The sequence below is a fragment of the Pongo pygmaeus genome, chromosome 6 (genome assembly GCF_028885625.2).
Source record: "Pongo pygmaeus isolate AG05252 chromosome 6, NHGRI_mPonPyg2-v2.0_pri, whole genome shotgun sequence".
NCBI lineage: Eukaryota > Metazoa > Chordata > Mammalia > Primates > Hominidae > Pongo > Pongo pygmaeus.
This window is the reverse complement of record NC_072379.2, coordinates 69,960,307-69,978,725: the sequence shown is the minus strand read 5'-3', so window position 1 is coordinate 69,978,725 and position 18,419 is coordinate 69,960,307. Positions and strand designations below refer to the sequence as shown.

General features: G+C 37.0%; 1 protein-coding gene across 1 annotated transcript in view; it reads left to right on the top strand.

Annotated features, from left to right (window-relative positions):
• Nucleotides 1–17,978, top strand: part of TSPAN13 (tetraspanin 13) — a 31,027-nt gene extending 13,049 nt beyond the window's left edge. The window contains exons 2-6 of the mRNA XM_054496214.2: nucleotides 9,731–9,898; nucleotides 10,565–10,645; nucleotides 11,320–11,433; nucleotides 12,546–12,659; nucleotides 16,912–17,978. Of these exons, the coding sequence (XP_054352189.1) occupies nucleotides 9,731–9,898; nucleotides 10,565–10,645; nucleotides 11,320–11,433; nucleotides 12,546–12,659; nucleotides 16,912–16,986 (552 nt within the window). The 3' untranslated portion in view covers nucleotides 16,987–17,978. The remainder of the gene's footprint in view (nucleotides 1–9,730; nucleotides 9,899–10,564; nucleotides 10,646–11,319; nucleotides 11,434–12,545; nucleotides 12,660–16,911) is intronic.
• Nucleotides 17,979–18,419: the final 441 nt, after the last annotated feature.

Below are 18,419 nucleotides of genomic sequence, written 5' to 3'. Positions count from 1 at the left end.
TAGAGAATCAGCAACTTACTGCCTGTTGCCTTCAGTTGGATACCATCTTCATTCCCAAGCCTTCTCTTTCCTAAATAGGAACAAATTATAGGAGGGAATGTGGACTGCTCTTGAATATGCATAGATGGGAATTGAGGTGAAATATTTGAGAGACAAGTGAGAATGTCTAGATTTAAGTAGCTGGGTTTGGGAGATAGTGGGAGCTAAGGCTGAATAAGGAAAGTTAGACCAATTTACAGAGGAAAGCAAAGCAGAAGAATTTAGAATTGGTGACTTAGTAAGAAGGGAGTGTTACATTTTTCAAGGCTAGTTTTAATTAGGAAATTTCATATGCTCAGGAAATAATATGGTAGACCCCTGCGAACTCACTGGCTTTATACATTTCACATATGCCAGTGTTTTTTTTCTCTCTTTTGAGATGAGGGTTCTCTTCGTTGCCCAGGCTGGAGTGCAGTGGCTATTCCCAGGTGCAATCACAATGCACTGCAGCCCAGGACTCCTGGGCTCAAGCAGTCTGTCTCACCCTCCCGAGTCCCAGCTACTGTTGAGACTATAGGCACATCACTGAACCCAGCTAATCTCTCTTTTAAGAAGTTAAATGTTACTCTGTAGCTAAAGGCCCACTCTCCAGTCCCTTTCCCATTTTCCCCTCTCAAAGGTAGTCACTGTTCTGAAATCAAGATCTGTCGCTTTCATGAATATGTATGACAGTGTCATATATTATATACATTAATCATCTACAAATAACATATAGTATTGTTTTTGTGTTTGAAAATTTATATAAATGGTATGTTTTATCTGTATTTATGCAACTTGTTTGATTTCCTTTACTTTTTTTGAAATTTGTCAATTTAACAGAAATAGATAAAAATCATTTGTATTCTATTGTGTGATCACACCAGAGTCTGTGAATTCCGTAGTCATGATGTTTGAAAATGTTTTTAATTTTTTACTGTAACAAACAAGGTTGTGGCAGAATCCTGGTATATATCTAGCTGGGGACATAGGTGTTCTCTTGGGGAATAACCTAGAAACAGAATTGCTGGGGTAGTAAGGGATACATATAATTTTCCTAGGTGTTGTTAATTTGTTATATAAAGTGGCTACAACAATTTATATTTCTACTGGTACACAAGTTCTAGGTTCTTTACATTCTTGGTGTCATCAGGCTTAGTTTTTGCCAGTCTAGTGCATGTGAGATGGTATTTCCTTGTTTTAATTTTTGTTTCTCTGATTTTTGATGCGATTTAACATTTTTCATGTGTTGATTGGCCTTTCAAATTCTTCTTTAGTGAATTGCCTCTTACTACCTTTCACCACTTTTCAGTTTGCTTTTTGTCTTAAGTTCATTTGTATTCATTTTTATTTCTTATTTATTTTTATTTTTATTTTTGAGATGGAGTATCGCTCGTTGCCCAAGCTGAAGTGCAGTGGCACCATCTCGGCCCACTGCAACCTCCTCCTCCCGGGTTCAAACGATTCTCCTGCCTCAGCCTCCCAAGTAGCTGGGATTACAGGCGGGTGCCACCACGCCCAGCTAATTTTTTGTATTTTTAGTAGAAATGGGGTTTCACCATGTTAGCCAGGCTAGTCTTGAACTCCTGACCTCAGGTGATCCACCCGCCTTGGCCTTCCAAAGTGCTGGGATTACAGGCATGAGCCACCGCGCCTGGCCTGTAGGCATTTTTAAATATACATGTGTGCTGGAAATATATTCTCCTAGTCCTAGGCTTCTCTCACATTTGTCTCATATTTTTCACTGTACAGTACAGAAGTTTAAATTTGTAACAGGTCGGATGGTACGGCAGGTAAAAACACAGATCTACAGCCAGGTAGCCTGGGTTCATATCCCAGCTCTATCCCTTCCTTGCTGTCTAACCTTGGGCAAGTTACTTAACATCTCACTCTGTGCACAGCTTTTCCCATCTGGAAAATGGAAGCAATAGTACCTACCTCTTAAGATTTTTGTGAAGATTAAATTAGTTAATAAATGTAAAACCCTTATAATACTTTCTTAACCAGAGTAAATGCCATGTCAGTGTTATATGCGCATTTTTTGAAACTTGTTTCAAAGAAATTTTTCCTTACCCACAAAGTCATTAAAATATTTTCTATACTTTTAAGTTGTTCTTAAAGTAGAGTTTATGGTTTGAGGTAGGGATTAATAATATCAGTTTTCAAAATGAGAAGGTCGTTGTCACAAGGCTACTTATTAAAGTCCACTCTTTCTTTACTGACTTAGAATTTTGCCTCTCTCAAAGACTATGCTGCTGGCTTATTTAGATCTGTATCAGTTACCTGCTTTAACGACTGAACCATTAAAATGAGGTATTTGTCATATCTCTTATTTTATTTTATTTTTTTTTTGAGACAGAGTCTCGCTCTGTCACCCAGTGTGGAGTGCAGTGGCGTGATCTTGGCTCACTGCAAACTCTGCCTCCTGGGTTCAAGCTATTTCTGGCTAATTTTTGTATTTCTAGTAGAGACGGAGTTTCACTATGTTGGCCAGGCTGGTCTCGAACTCCTGACCTCAAGTGATCATCCCGCCTTGGCTTCCCAAAGTGCTAGGATTACAAGCATGAGCCACTGTGCCTGGCCATTATAATAAGTTCTGATATTTGTTAGATGGTTTTTAACTTATTTAGTTTTTAAATTTTTAAAATCTATTTAATTTTACTTAAAAAAAAAAGAAATATATCCAAAATATGTAGAGTCAGGCTCAAGTTTTGCAGACATGGGTGAAAACAACAACAAGGGTGACATTCAAGACAGTTAGATTGAACCACTGACAGGACTGATTTGCTGCCCCAGGAGCATTTCTTCTTCATGGTTCTGGTGACAGTGCAGCTGGGCTAAGAAAAAGTGCGGCAGATACAACCTTTTCTCCTTAATCTTCTTTATCTCTTTGTTTGTTTTAGGTCTTCTTTCATGTTTTTCAAATACATTTCACAATTTTCTTCATGAAGATCTTGGACTACTTTTGTTGGATTTCTTCATATATATCTTATATTTTGGGGGTATATTACAAATTATATCCTGAAAAGTACATGAAAAAAATTTTTTTGGTGCATCAACATGTTGTTGATTTTTGTGTATTGATTCTGTTTCTAGCAACTTTGCTGGTTCTTACCAATTTTGATTTTTTTTGATTTTTTTGGATTTCCCTTGTAGATACTCCTAATAATTTGTGAATAATGTAAGCTGTGTTTCTCTCCTCCCATTGTTCTTTTGTATTTACACTTAGTTGTCGAAAACCCCACCACAATGCTGAATAGATGTGGTGAAAGCCCACACCCTGTCTTATTCCTGAATTTTGGAGAAAATGTTTATGATTTATTTTTATCCTACCATTAGCTGGAGTAATCTTTCCTATTTTTGTCACTGAGTGTGATTTTTGCTTTGGCTTTTTGATAGGTATTTATCAGTTTAAAAATTTGGAAGGATTTATTATTAACCTTTCTCTTAAATAATTTTGCCAAGGGCTGTTACTTTTCTCTCCTTTAATGAAGCTTTATGTATTCTTTCTGTTGTAAGTTTCTCTTCTTTCTCCTACCATTGGGTTTGTTTTATGTGACTCTTTTAAGTTTACATTTTAAAAAATATGAGTTTTTTAAATAGTTTTTATTCCTCCTTTATCTTTTTATTTTCCTTTTTAATATTTTTTATTTTTTAATTTTATTATTATTATTATTATTTTTGAAATGGAGTCTCACTCTGTTTCCCAGGCTGGAGTGCAGTGGCATGATCTCGGCTCACTGCAACCTCTGTCTCTCGGGTTCAAGTGGTTCTCCTGCTTCAGCCTCCCAAGTAGCTGGGATTACAGGTGCCCACCATCACACCCGGCTATTTTTTAAAAATATTTTGGTAGAGACAGAGTTTCACCATGTTGACCAGACTTGTCTTGAACAACTGACCTCAAGGATCCACCCGCTTCGGCCTCCCAGAGTGTTGGGATTACAGGCGTGAGCCACCGTGCCCAGCCCCCTTTTATCTTTTTAGTCAGTTTAAAATATTTTGTTTTAGTCTCCTGAAGTTAGCTCTGTCATCTCAAGTTCTTGGGAGCTTTTATCCTTCTTTTGTTATATTTGTCATATCTCTCTCATGCTAAATTCTTTTCTTAGTCATTTTGTGATTTTTTGATTGGCAGCAATGTTTTTATTTTTTTCTTTGGGAATCCTGTAAGGGCTGGGATTTGGAAGGGTCCCTCCTGAGCAAATTTTGGATATGCATTTATGAGCTTTTCTCCCCTAAATGCTGTCACCTCTTGTAATCAGCTTTTATTTGAATTGTTTGTCTTGAGGATTCCTGCATGCCTGAGGCAGTGTACTCTTAGACTGCAAGCATGGGCATGATAGGCTCTTGTTTGATAGGCTCGTGTTTCTCTTTCTTCAAAACTTTTTGAAGAGACTGAGAAGTCTTTGCTGTCTTTCTGGATAGGTTGTTGTGGTTTTTCTCTAACCCCTGACACTAAAAATACAGCTTTTTGGAGATCCCAGTTATGCAAGGGTCTCAGTTCCACTTCCTAGCTCTGCTACGAAACCTAAATCCTTCCCCGTTAGAGACTATTCTGATCCAGGAACTCCTTCCCCACCTGCGTATGGGACCCCACAGCACCAGCTGTAGCTTACAGTTCTAGTTTTCAGTTCTCCTTTCATTTCTGGCCTGTAGGAATTTCCCATAGTTTTTCTGTGCTCTCTTACATATTTAAATAAAATGTTACAATCTTTTCAGTGTTTTAAAATATTTGTAGCTGAAAGGATTCTATGGTAGCTCAGTTGCCCATGTTCCAAGAACCCTCTGTGGTGGGCTAAATAACCACACACTCCAAAAAGTCGTTCATATCCTAATCCTTGAAACCTACAAACACGTTACTTTACATAACTAAAAGGACTTTGAAGATGTGATTAAATGAAGAATATTGACATGGGGAGATTATTCTGGATTATCTGGGTGAGCTTTATGGAATCACACAGGTCCTTGGAAGAGGGAGGAAAGAGGGTCAGAGTCAAAAAAGGATGTGCATATTTGAGGGGTTTGAACATGATACGCTGCTGGCTTTGAAGACAGAGGAACGGGTTATATGCCAAGGAATGCAGAAAACCCCCAGAAACTAGACAAAGCAAGGAAATGGATTCTCCCTCTGGAGCTTTCAGGAGTACAACCTGACCAACACAGCCTCCAGAACTGTAAGGCAATACATTTGTGTTATTTTAAGCCACTACACTTGTGTTAATTTGCAAAAGCAGCGATAGGAAACCCTCTTTGATGGTTTTAGAGGACTGCCTGGTAGTGGTAATTAGGGTAGATTGAAAACTATATTGGAGACACAGCAGAATCAACTTGGTGAGGAATGCCCTTGACAGAGGGTTATGTAGAAGGAAGCAGCCTCTTTTTTTCCCCTATCTGCAGGAAAAGAAAAAAACCAGAACAGAAGTACTTGTGAATATTCTGGATAACATTCTCAATAATAGCATAAAGCCTAATCTGAGAACTAAACTAGTGTTTTCTCCCCTCTTTTTGGTTGTAGAGATCTTTTCTTTACATTTACATTAATAGATTCTCATTATTAATGAGCCTATTAGTTGGCAACTGAGTGAACATTGAAGAGTTTCCTCATTTTGCCGAAATGATGATGCAAATAATGTATTTGCTTTGCTGGGAGGATGCTGATGAGGGTACCAGAACACTTCACCCCAGCTACGTGGTAAGGATTCCACTGATGGTAAAATTCCAGGCAGGTTCTGTAACAGTGAGAGGTTCCTGATTTGTCAAACTCCAAATAGGTGAATTGTTCTGTATTTCTTTTCTAGGACTGCTGTAGCAAATTACCACAAATATGGTGACTCAAAACAACAGAAATTTATCCCCTCACAGTCCTGGAGACCAGAAGTCCAAAATCAAGGTGTCCACAGAGTCAGGCTCTCTCAGGGACCTGGGGGAGAATCTGTTCTTGCATCTTGCGTTTTCTGGTGGCTGTTGGCATTCCTTGTGGCTGCATTAGTCTCTGCCTCTTTTTTTTTATGTCACTTTCTACGTTGTGTGTGTCTCTCTCTAATTTCCCTGTGCCTCTCTCTTAAGGATACCTGTTATGACATTTAGGGCCCACCTTATAATCTAGGATACAACAGTTAGGGCCCACCTCATAATCTAGGATAAGCACCTCCTTTAAAGATCCTTAATTTAGTTCCATCTTTTACCATATAAGATAATATTTATCCTTGGCCGGGCGTGGTGGCTCATGCCTGTAATCCCAGCACTCTGGGAGGCCGAGGCAGGTAGATCACCTGAGGTCAGGAGTTCGAGACCAGCCTGGCCAACATGGTGAAACCCCGTCTCTACTAAAAATACAAAAATTAGCAGGACGTGGTGGCATATGCCTGTAATCCCAGCTACTGGGAAGGCTGAGGTGGGAGAATCACTTGAACACGGGAGGTGGAGGTGGCAGTGAGCCGAAATTGCGCCATTGCACTCCAGCCCGGGTGAAAGAGCAAAACTCTGTCTCCAAAAAATAAAATAAAATAAAAAATAAATAAATAATAAATACTTATTCTTTTACTACTTAAGGTTATATTCACAGAGGGGTCAGCTGGCCTATTCTATTTATCTGAATTTTTTTGTGTGTTGGGGGGAGATTATTGTTCTATACTCTGACTCGCCTTATAAAAAATCTCTGGTATAGCAATTATTTGATTATTTGTCCTATTGTAATTTTTCATTCTCTTCTATACTGACTTCTAGAGCAAGGGTCCGAAAACTACAGCCCACAGCCAGACCCATCTCATTGACTATTTTTGTACAGCCTGCTAGCTTAGAATGGTTTCACATTTTTGAATGTTAAAAAAAAAAAAGGAGGAATGATATTTTGTGATACATTAAAATTATGTGAATTCAAATTTTGGTATGTATAAATAGTTATTGGAACACAGCCCTGCCTGCTCATTTGTTTACATATTGTCTGTCACTGCTTTTGTGTACAGTGGCAGAGTTGAATAGTTGTGGCAGAGACCATGTGATCTGCAAAGCCTGATAATAAATATCTGGCCCTTTGCAGAGAAAGTTTGCCAAGCCCTGTTCTAATAGGGATGTCTTGTCTCTGGCTTTTAACACATAGTCAGCGTCAAGTACTTGTCGATGAATAATTAACTTTTAATTTAATATTTAAGCATGTGTAACTTTTAATATTCTCATATTTAAGAATTTCAGTAATATAGTAAGGATGTAGTATAATTCCCAAAAGGATTTGAAGAATCTTTTAAAGATCTTAAAGAACTATGGGGTTAGAAGAATTTTATTAGTAATACCAGGGTATTCATGCTTCTGATCTTTTTTGGCTCTAGGACTTAAAAGGTACAATGTAGTTCTTCCTGTGAATTTAACTGAATTAGGATATCTGCATCACACCCAAGACTTGGATGTTGGCAAATGTGATGGTTAATTTTATATGTGAACTTGGCTAGGCTATGGTGCCCAGTTGTTTGGTCAAGCACTAGTCTAGATGTTGCTGCAAAAATATTTGTAGATATGACTAACATTTACAATCAGTTGACTTTAAATCATATTACCTTCCATCATGTGAGTGGGCCTTATCCCATCAGTTGAAGACCTTAAGAACAAAGATTAAGGTTTTCTGAGGAAGAAGGAATTCTGCTTGAGTTTCCAGCCTGCTGGCCAGCCCTACAAATTTCTGACTTGCCAGTCACGACAATCATGTGAGCCAATTCTTTAAAATCTCTCTGTCTCTGTTTCACTGTTGGATTTTCACTCAATAGATAGATAGATATAGATATAGATATATTTCCTATTGGTTCTGTTTCTCTCGAAACAGAAATACAGCAAGCTGCTGTGATGTCTTGCACATGTGGACCATCTTCAGCGTTTGGTACCATGATGCAGCAAGGATGCTAAGCATAGCCCTCCTGCCGCGATCATCCAGCCCTCCTTCTTCCTTCGCACCTCCTTCAGGCTTCTGTCTTTTACAGCTCCTGAAAGGAAATGTGTTAAATTTGAATACCACAGAGTCAGAAATAAGCTCACTTGTGAAGGGGCAGAGGACTTTTTCTCAGTCCAAGACTGTTTGAAGTTGTGAGAAGACTGTCAGTGAGTATGATAAAATGAAACAGAGGCAAATGGGCCTGCTGATAAGGAGCAGTTGGGAAAATGAGAAGGACTAGACGAATTTCTGAGTGGCAAAATTTGTGAAAATTTTTGCCTCTCCTTGTCCCTCTGAAAAGAAAAGCTTGCTGGGTGTACCAACCGCGGTGGAGCCCACCAAGTCCATATAACTCTCTAATTTGATTATATTATGCTATAGATGGTTCCTTTTATTCTCAAGTTTTGTCTCTTTGGCAAAAAAATACAAAAAATATTTTCTATAAGAGTACAAATAGACACTCATGTAGCAGTTTTGCTTGTATCTCTACATATGTAAGGTTTACTGTACCAGTAGATGTAAAATTTGCCTGATAAACTATTACATTACATATGAAAATTTACACATTTGAGCAGAAGAAGATCCATTTGAGTAAGTGGTAATTTATTTTTATATTTCTAAGCAAAGTTTATCAGGCTTTTAAATGGTGCTAGAAAATATATTTTTTATGTTTTGATTTTTCCTAATTGGGTATTATGCTGTCAGATTGCTCCAGGAAATGGTTGACTCACGATTGAAGTGAAGATACTGTTTCCTTCCTGTTCAACAACCTGTCCCCCATTCCTCCCCTAATACCTATGTAAGCTTCATCTTCTATAAGTGAATTACCATCTTTATGTGGCATACTATTTTTAAGTGGGATTTTAAAGAAGTAATATTTTGACTTTTACAGGTCATAACCACTAGGCATGTGTTCTTCAGCCAGTGTTGTTTTATAAATATATGAGTAAAACAATTGGAATATCAAAGAATTTCTTTTTGCTCAGAATACTAGTTCACTTTAAATAGCTAAAGCCTCTTACATTCTTTTTATTCTGCTAAGAGTTTTAATGATCTCTCTATATATGATTTTTAATAAAATAGATGATAACATTTAAATCAATTAATTTCAGCAGCAATTCTATGAGCAGTTTTTGAGTATTCCCCAGGGACCTGGTCTTGTGATAGATTCTGGGGCTGTATAGCCAGATGAAAAGATGTGGGTCCTTACTCTCAAGTTACTGCCAGTCTTCTGGAGAGACAAGCTTGGAAACACAACGTGTGATGAAGGGAACGAGAGAACCATGTTCCAGGAACAGAGATCGGCCAGAGAATGGAGGGATTTCTTTAGTCAGTTGGGGACTAGGAGGGCTTCCCAGAGAAAATTACAGTGCATTTGGACTTTGAAGGAAAGATAGGTGATGTCTGTTTGAAGAGATCAATATGTTGGACTGAGCTTGGCATCTAGAAGTTTTTGCGTATGTGATTTCTTCAAAATCTTAAGTAGCATGCATTTAGGCTCTTAGTAAACAGATGACTTCTGAGGCTCTGTGAGAATTTTGGGTATTATTATATTAGTCTTTTTTTTCTTTTGCAAGAATAAAGCACACCGGGGGATTAATGTAATTTGTTAGAACAATACTGCCTATTGAGATCTTGTGTGTATTCTTGTATTAAGTTTTAGTGCTTATTTGTAAGAGACTGAAGTCTCTTATTTGTAAGGTGCCTGAAGGATATTGTTGGTATTGAATTAACTGGCATTTTCCCCATTCTCTCTCCTCTCCCTTGTCCTCTACCCCTGCCCCCTGGGTGTTTCTGCAGTTGGTTAGTCTGCTGCTTATTGGAATTGCTGCGTGGGGCATTGGCTTCGGGCTGATTTCCAGTCTCCGAGTGGTTGGCGTGGTCATTGCAGTGGGCATCTTCTTGTTCCTGATTGCTTTAGTGGGGCTGATTGGAGCTGTAAAACATCATCAGGTGTTGCTATTTTTTGTATCCTTTTTAAAAATGAAGATTTTACCCTTGATGACTATTTTGATGGTTACAACTAATTTAATATTATCACTAGGAAATTTATTGCCAGAAAGCAACTCCAAGCAAGCCTTATGCATATTTGTTCAAGAACTATTAGAAACATTTCTTAGGGTAATGTTATTGTATGTTTTCATATTCTCACCCTGTCCTTGTGACATCCTGAAGAATATATTCTGCAAGTTCAGTGTAGTCCTATTTATGTATTGTAAATTCAGAGTTAAATTGAATTGGTTTGGTGACTTCTAGGCCCTTTTTTACACATTAATGTTTGGTTGAGAATTTCAGTGTTTTTTTAAGACTTAATATTAAAAAAGCTTACATGTATTTATCTATACCTATTTCTGTTTTGTATATGTAAGAATTTTTATTTTATTCTGAATGAAATTCTAATCTATTTTTAGTTATGTAATTATCATGACTAGTATTTTTCTATATAAATTTGATGCAACTGTGTATTACCAAAATAATAATATGTGTATCCTTTTTGAACTTTCTCTAAGTGCCATCTGTTCTGTATTCTGGGTTAATTACTTCTCGTGCATTCTAAAGTTGTCAGTACCTCTGTACCTCTGTTTTATGCCATTCTAAGAATATTTAGAAGTATCCTTAACTTCTAACTCTCAGTATATGATTATTCTGTTACTTGTATTTATTGTTCAGTTTTCTGTATCTTGTGCTTGTTTAGCCCTGAACCAGGAGCAACAGGTAAGCTAAGACTTTTTTCTTCTACTTTATTATACCACATAGCATGAGTATGAAAAAAAGGAGAGAAATGGTTAGAATATAAAATAATTTCATCTTGCACAGAATGCCACCTTCACTCTGGATAGGAAAAATCTCTTGTTCCCTTTGCATTAGTGCAGCAGGTTGGAGCCGGACACCATCAGGTGTTGCCATTTTCGGTATTTTTTAAATCGGATTTTGCTTTCACTGGGTTAAAAAGTGCTATGGCTAAAAGATGTTCCCCCAATCTTTTCCCACTGTTATGCAATGAAACATTTGCTCCAGAATGCTTGCAGTTCCATTCTAGCAATGACTGTTTTCAAGCTCTAATTTGTAGACAAATCCAGGTTTCTGTCATGGAGCAACAGAACTTTTGCCTTGTTAACACTCTGAGAATTATGCCTTTGAACCAAGTGCTTCTTTTAAATTGCATGTAAATTCTTTTAAATGTATGTAAAAATTAGGAGTTTTTCAATCTTGGGATAGAAATAGTGCCTTAATTTTTGCTGCAAACCGAGGAATAAGCCTTTGAAAAGTTTTAAGGATTTTTAAAATAAAAATTATTTTAGGTACACTTAGTACTAAAAGTTACAGGCTCCAGCTTTATACATTTTCTGCAGGGATGACACATTTTATATATTAAATACATTTACTAGGGTCAGCTTCTGGAGGTTGGTTGGAACAATACGGCAAGTGCTCGAAATGACATCCAGAGAAATCTAAACTGCTGTGGGTTCCGAAATTTTAACCCAAATGACACCTGTCTGGCTGTAAGTACATTGTATAATATATGTTTTTGGAAATGTATTACAGATAAATAATGATTAACGTGGAAGAAATGGACTTTCTGATGCTGAATTGTATTTCAGAATTATTTTTTATATATATATATTTATATTATATTTCCATGTCCTCTGTTATATCATTTGCCTGTTCTCAAATACTCACTCCAGAGAGTGTTGAGAATTTCAAGGCCCTATTGGACACAGACGCTAATGGTTTATTGTCCCTAATTTCTTCCCATCCTTCTCTTCCTAGAACAAGTTGTGAAAGAAATAACAGTACGTCAGTTCATGTGTTCATATTTTGTGGAAACTCCTGTTATCACATCTCTGAGCCCTAAGCTGAATATTTCCTCAGTGAGGCTTCTTTTGTGAGATTATCTCCTTGTAGGGGGTCTGTGTTATGTTTCTGTTGCTGTGTAACACATTATTACACAGCAATAGAAACACACTGGCTTTATAATTTAGTGGCTTTAGATATCCATTTAGTGGCTTTAAATACCCATTTATTATCTCACAGTTTCCCTGGGTCAGGCTTGGCTGGGTCCTCTGCTCACCTGGCTGAAATGAAGGTGTCATCTGAGGCTGCAGCCTCATCTGAAGCTTGGGGTCCTCTCCCCACGCTCAGTGGTTGTTGGGAGAATTCAGTCTTTGTGGCTGTGGGGCCACCCCTGTTTTTTTGCTGCCTGTTGGCTGGAGGTCTCTCTCTGCAACTAGAAGCTGCTCTCAGGTCCTATGTTACTCTTTCACAATGTGGCAGCATCAAAGTCACGGTGAGAATCTCTCCATTCTGTTAAGATGGAGTCTTTTGTAATGCATAATAGAGTCTTATCTAATGTAATGTAACATGGAAGTGACTGTCCAATCACATTCACAAGTTCCACACATACTGAAGAGCAGTGATTGTATAGGGTGTGTACACCGTTGAGGGGTGAGGGCGGGAGTCTTGGGGGCCCGTCTTAGAGATTTGCACACTAAAAAACCAAGCCCTCAAACTGGATATAATACTCTTAGACACTAATTTTGTGTGTATGCCGTTTTTATGGGCTTTTTATAAATGTATTTTGAAATAAAGGTTTTTTTTACTTTAATTGGTGCAGAGCTGTGTTAAAAGTAACCACCCATGCTTGTCATGTGCTCCAATCATAGAAGAATATGCTGGAGAGGTTTTGAGATTTGTTGGTGGCATTGGCCTGTTCTTCAGTTTTACAGAGGTATGTGCAAGTAACAATATTTTTCCTCCTTTGTCACAGAGATTCCTGTTTTGTATGGCAAAGGGCCTTGATTCTTGTAATGTTATCAGTGAGCATTTTCATTGAGAACTAGCACTGTAAAAAGAGGAACCTTGGTTTAGAATCAGAAGATCTTACAAGTCGATTAATAGCACCAACTTTAGGAATGGGTGAAATGCTTGATCTGTCTCCTCTTATGTAAAATTTAATGAACTAATGAGTGAGATTAGATTGAATTATCTCTAGGGTCTCTTCTATTTCTACAGTTGTATGATGAATTATAATTTTAAATTTAATTTGGAAAAGGTAGGACATTCATATTGTTTAATATGTATGTTAATGTCTATTATACACAGACATACATATATAAAAAGATACACTTTGAAAAATTGCCTTCCTACACCATTTTTCATTCCCCTGTTCCTAGCCTTCTAAAACCTATGCATAATGTCTATATGTGTATAATATGCAATTAATATATAGTACAATATTTATGTATGTGTATTTATCATATATTTTATTCAAGTTTAGTTTCTTTTTTTCCTCATTGAGAATGAAATATGTACATTTGGCTGTCATTAACAGCATAGGAAAAAAAAGACCAAGATTAATATTCATTTTTTTTTTGAGATGGAGTCTTGCTCTGTCACCCAGGCTGGAGTGCAGTGGCACAATCTTGGCTCACTGCAAGCTCCGCCTCCCGGGTTCACGCCATTCTCCTGTCTCAGCCTCCTGAGTAGCTGGGACTACAGGCACCCGCCACCATGCCTGGCTAATTTTTTGTATTTTTAGTAGAGACGGGGTTTCACCGTGTTAGCCAGGATGGTCTCGATCTCCTGACCTCGTGATCTGCCCACCTCGGCCTCCCAAAGTGCTGCGATTGATTACAGGCATGAGCCACCGTGCCTGGCCTAGTATTCATTTTTAATTTTTATTTATTTATTTTGAGACAGAGTCTTGATCTGTCGCTTAGGCTGGAGTGTAATGGTGCAATCTCGGCTTACTGCAAGCTCCACCTCTTGGGTTCAAGTGATTCTCCCACCTCAGCCTCCCGAGTAGCTGGGGTTACAGGCATGTGCCACTACACCCAGCTAATTTTTGTATTTTTAGTAGAGACAGGGTTTCACCATGTCAGCCAGGCTGGTCTGGAACCCCTGGCCTCAAGTGATCTGCTGACCTCAACCTCACAAAGTGCTGGGGTTAAGCCATTGCACCCGGCCCAATATTCATTTTTTTAAAGTTCCCTCTGACTTCCCTTTTTAGTCTGACCATTTTTTCATTTCACTTTTTCTCAGAAAACAGCTATCTGACTTGTGAGTTGGTTGTGACATTAATTCTAGAAAAATGATATACAGCTTGACAAGAATTCTGTGCATTTCTGTCTTTTTTTCTTTAAAAACCATAGATTTTTGTTATGAAAACTTAAAAATACAGATAGAGAAAAACTGGAGTAATTTCTCTCTACACATCAGCTAGAGTCAGCAGTTATCAGAATTTTGCCACGTGGCTTCTTTTTTATATCTGGAATTTATTTTGAGAATTTAGTTCTTTTGAGCAGCCCAGTTTTCTTGTCATCAGATCACACTGCCTTCAGTTATGCTATTTTTTAAGTAGGAGTTCTTTAAAAATAGAACTCATGAGTCTTAGATTTCTAAAGTGTTCTTTCATGGAATCCTGCTTTGTATCTTACATACTGTCTCCTTTGGAAATCTGGCTAGAGATTTTTATAACTTATGCAACCTGGTTTTTTGGATAGTGATAGTGGTAGGCTCTCTCACTTTTTAAGTTTATATTTTGCTCAATATTTCACAGAGTCACAGATTCTCAGAATTTGAAGGGATGCAGTTACTTAGCTGACAACTTCTTCTCATAGGTGAAATAGAAAGATTTGATTTGAACTATTTATTATACCTTTAAACAAACCTAAACCATGAGAGAAACATTGATTTAGAATCTGAAAAAAGCTATGATGATTAATATATGTTCTTTGTAGTAACTTGGGAAAATACAAAAAATTATGAAGATGAAAAATTAGACGTAGCTACTAAAATTACCTACTCAGAAACAATCATTTATATTTTGGCATATTTCCTTCTGCCTGTTCTATATTTAGTAAAATGAGTACCAGTTTATTGGATATTCTACATATACTTTATTTTTCTACATACATTTTCATATTATGAGCAATATATTTTGGTGACCTATTGCACACTGAGTGTAGGTTCTAGAGACCGCAGAGTTGATGATGTCTAATCAACGTTACCTTTGAAAAGTGCCCACTTAATCATGAGCACTTTTGTAAGCTTGAAGTTCAATAATTATCCAGTTTTGATCTTTTTGCATTTTGGATGTAGCCTTCCTTTCTATCCCTCTCTGAACAGTCGGGCAAGGAAGGGGAGAGATTTTCCCCTTTTGTCACTTATAGCCAAGTTGGAGGAATACAATTCTGGTAAAATGTGGCTCCGGATTATGAGTATTTAGTTTGTTTGATTGCTTTCTTCCCCCAAGGACTGTGATTTACACTCTCAGCATATATCCAGGGGTGATAGTCAAAATATTAACATCCTCAAAAATTCTGACCAGAAGCTCCCTGTGCTGAAAATTTCCAAGGTGGGGAGCTTTGGCAAATGATATTTGGGCAGGTTGAGGTGGGGGCAGGGGGTCTCAAAGAAATAGTTGTTTAACTACAGATATGTAAGTATTTCCGTGTTGTAACAGCTAGTGTGGCTGAGAACAGCCAGTGACATGTCAGATTACCGAATAAAACCACAAAAGTGGGGTAGTTTATGGGCTCCAGGTTTGAACAAGGGCTCTACCACTGAGGACCTGTGTGATTATTCTATTTAACCTCTTGTTGCCTCAGTTTCCTCACTGGTAAAATGACGATATTGATAGTATCTATTTTGTAAAAGCTGTTTGGAGGATTATATGAATTTGTAGTTTGTAGAATGGTACCTTTCATAAAGAACTCTTTGTTATGTTTGTTAAATAAATTTCTTTTCCCCCATTAGATGGATTCCAAAACAGATGACTTTCCACATCTTCAAATCAGGCTTACCTTTCTTTGATTCAACCTGCAGACCTCAGTCCACCAGCTATAAACACTGCCAGTTATGAATCTTACAGTAATTTGTGGATTCTTATTGTGGTCAATGGAGAGAATCTGGGACTTACCTAATTCTCTAGAAGTAGTTTAAAAGGGCTAATGGTGGCTACAAAGTCACATAAACAAAATTTAGGTTAAAAGTTGGCACATGTGTAAAGTGGGAGATACAGTTTAAAACTCATTTTATTCTATTAAAATTTTGTATCCTTTTTACTCTAAAAAGTTAGAATTTTCATTTATTTAAAATAAACCAACTTTGAAATAGAAACAGAGCACACATTTCTTAATTTAAAAAACTATACTAGCTAACAATTTAGTGAACTTGGTGTGGGAAATGGCACAGTAACAGCTTAATCTCTTCCTACCAAGAGAGGTAGGAATTATAACATTTTAAATTTCTGTGTTGGAAAATTTATTCATTGTAAGATTTTTGCTGTTGCTTAAATTTTACTGAACCTAGTTTATTCCTGAATTATCAAAATATATGCTATTTTAGCTATTTAGACTACTTTGACTTTGTATTAGTTTTCCATATTTCTGCTGTAACAAGTTACCACACACATAGTTGCTTAAAACAACACAAACTTATTGTCTTACAGTTTTGGAGATCAAAAGTTTAAAATAAAGGTACCTTCTGGAGGCCAGGCTCACCAGCCCCCCTTTTACATCTTCAAAGCCAGGAGAGTTGCAGCTTCTCTATTTCCTTTTACTTCTGCCATCACGTCTTCTCTCTATGTTTCTGACTCTGTCCTTCCTGCCTCCGTCATATGTGTCCCCCTGTGATTATATCATTGAGCCCACCTGGGTAATAATCTCTTTCTCTTGAGAGCCTTAACCACACCCGCAAAGTCCCTGTTACTGTGTAAGGTAACATATTTGCAGGTCGTAGGGGTTAGGACATGGACATCCTTCAGGGCCAGTCATTCAGTTTCCCACAGTGTTCGTTTTAATTTTTTCTCAGCGCCCGTCATTTGGTTTACTTCATTTCAAAAAGGAAAAAAATCTCTCCCCGTTGAACAAAAGATGCAAAGCGATTCAGGGGTTCTCCAAAGTTATTTTATTGATAAACTGAATAAATATACATAAATGTTAACTTTCTTTTTCTTTATTTTTTTTTCCCCATTCCAGATCCTGGGTGTTTGGCTGACCTACAGATACAGGAACCAGAAAGATCCCCGCGCGAATCCTAGTGCATTCCTTTGATGAGAAAACAAGGAAGATTTCCTTTCGTATTATGATCTTGTTCACTTTCTGTAATTTTCTGTTAAGCTCGATTTGCCAGTTTAAGGAAGGAAACACTATCTGGAAAATTACCTTATTGATAGTGGAATTATATATTTTTACTCTATGTTTCTCTAAATGTTTTTTTCTTTTTCCGTTGCTGAAAAGTATTTGAAACTTGTGGTCTCTGAAGCTCAGTGGCACCTGGAATTTACTGTATTCAGTGTCGGGCACTGTCCACTGTGGCCTTTCTTAGCATTTTTACCTGCAGAAAAACTTTGTATGGCACCACTGTGTTGGTCATATGGTGAATCTAAACGTACATCTCACTGGTATAATTATATGTAGCACTGTGCTGTGTAGATAGTTCCTACTGGAAAAAGAGTTGAAGTTTATTAAAATCAGAAAGTATGAGATTCTATTATGTTAAGGGAAATCCAAATTCCCAATTTTTTTTTGTCTTTTTGGGAAAGATGTGTTGTGGTAAAATGTGTTAGTATAAAAATGATAATTTACTTGTAGTCTTTTATGATTACACCAATGTATTCTAGAAATAGTTATGTCTTAGGAAATTGTGGTTTAGTTTTTGACTTTTACAGGTAAGTGCAAAAGAAAAGTGGTTTCATGAAATGTTCTAATGTATAATAACATTTAACTTCAGCCTCCATCAGAATGGAACGAGTTTTGAGTAATCAGGAAGTATATCTATATAATCTTGATATTGTTTTATAATAATTTGAAGTCTAAAAGACTGCATTTTTAAACCAGTTACTATTAATGCGTTGGCCCACGTAGCAAAAAGGTATTTGATTATCTTAAAAATTGTTAAATACAGTTTTCATGAAATTTCTCAGTATTGTAACAGCAACTTGTCAAACCTAAGCATATTTCAATGTGATCTCCCATAATTTGAAATTGAAATCGTATTGTGTGGCTCTGTATATTCTGTTAAAAAATTAAAGGACAGAAACCTTTCTTTGTGTATGCATGTTTGAATTAAAAGAAAGTAATGGAAGAATTGATCGATGAATTAAGTGAGGTGGAATTCTTTTCTTTCTGCTTTAGGTTCTCTCTGTTGGACTTAGAGCTGGGTATTGCTATTTTAGTGTATAATCAAGCTGTGGAAATAAATTTCCAGCATTAATGTCTATTAGTAGTCATCGTCAAATCCTTTCTTGAAATGTTTCAGTGGCTAATATTATCCATGGTGAGAAAAAGTTTTTCTAAAAAGAGAAGCCATTAATATTTATTTGGGAAAAATATATAAGTTCTTTCCCATTATGAAAAATTATTAATTTCTTGTTTTACATTCTAGGTAGCATGTAGTATTTTATTGTCTTACTAGGTTTTTAGACCGAGAGAGGGTAAATGGTTGATCTGTAGAGTTTTAGAGCATTTTGTAGGTTTGTCACTTC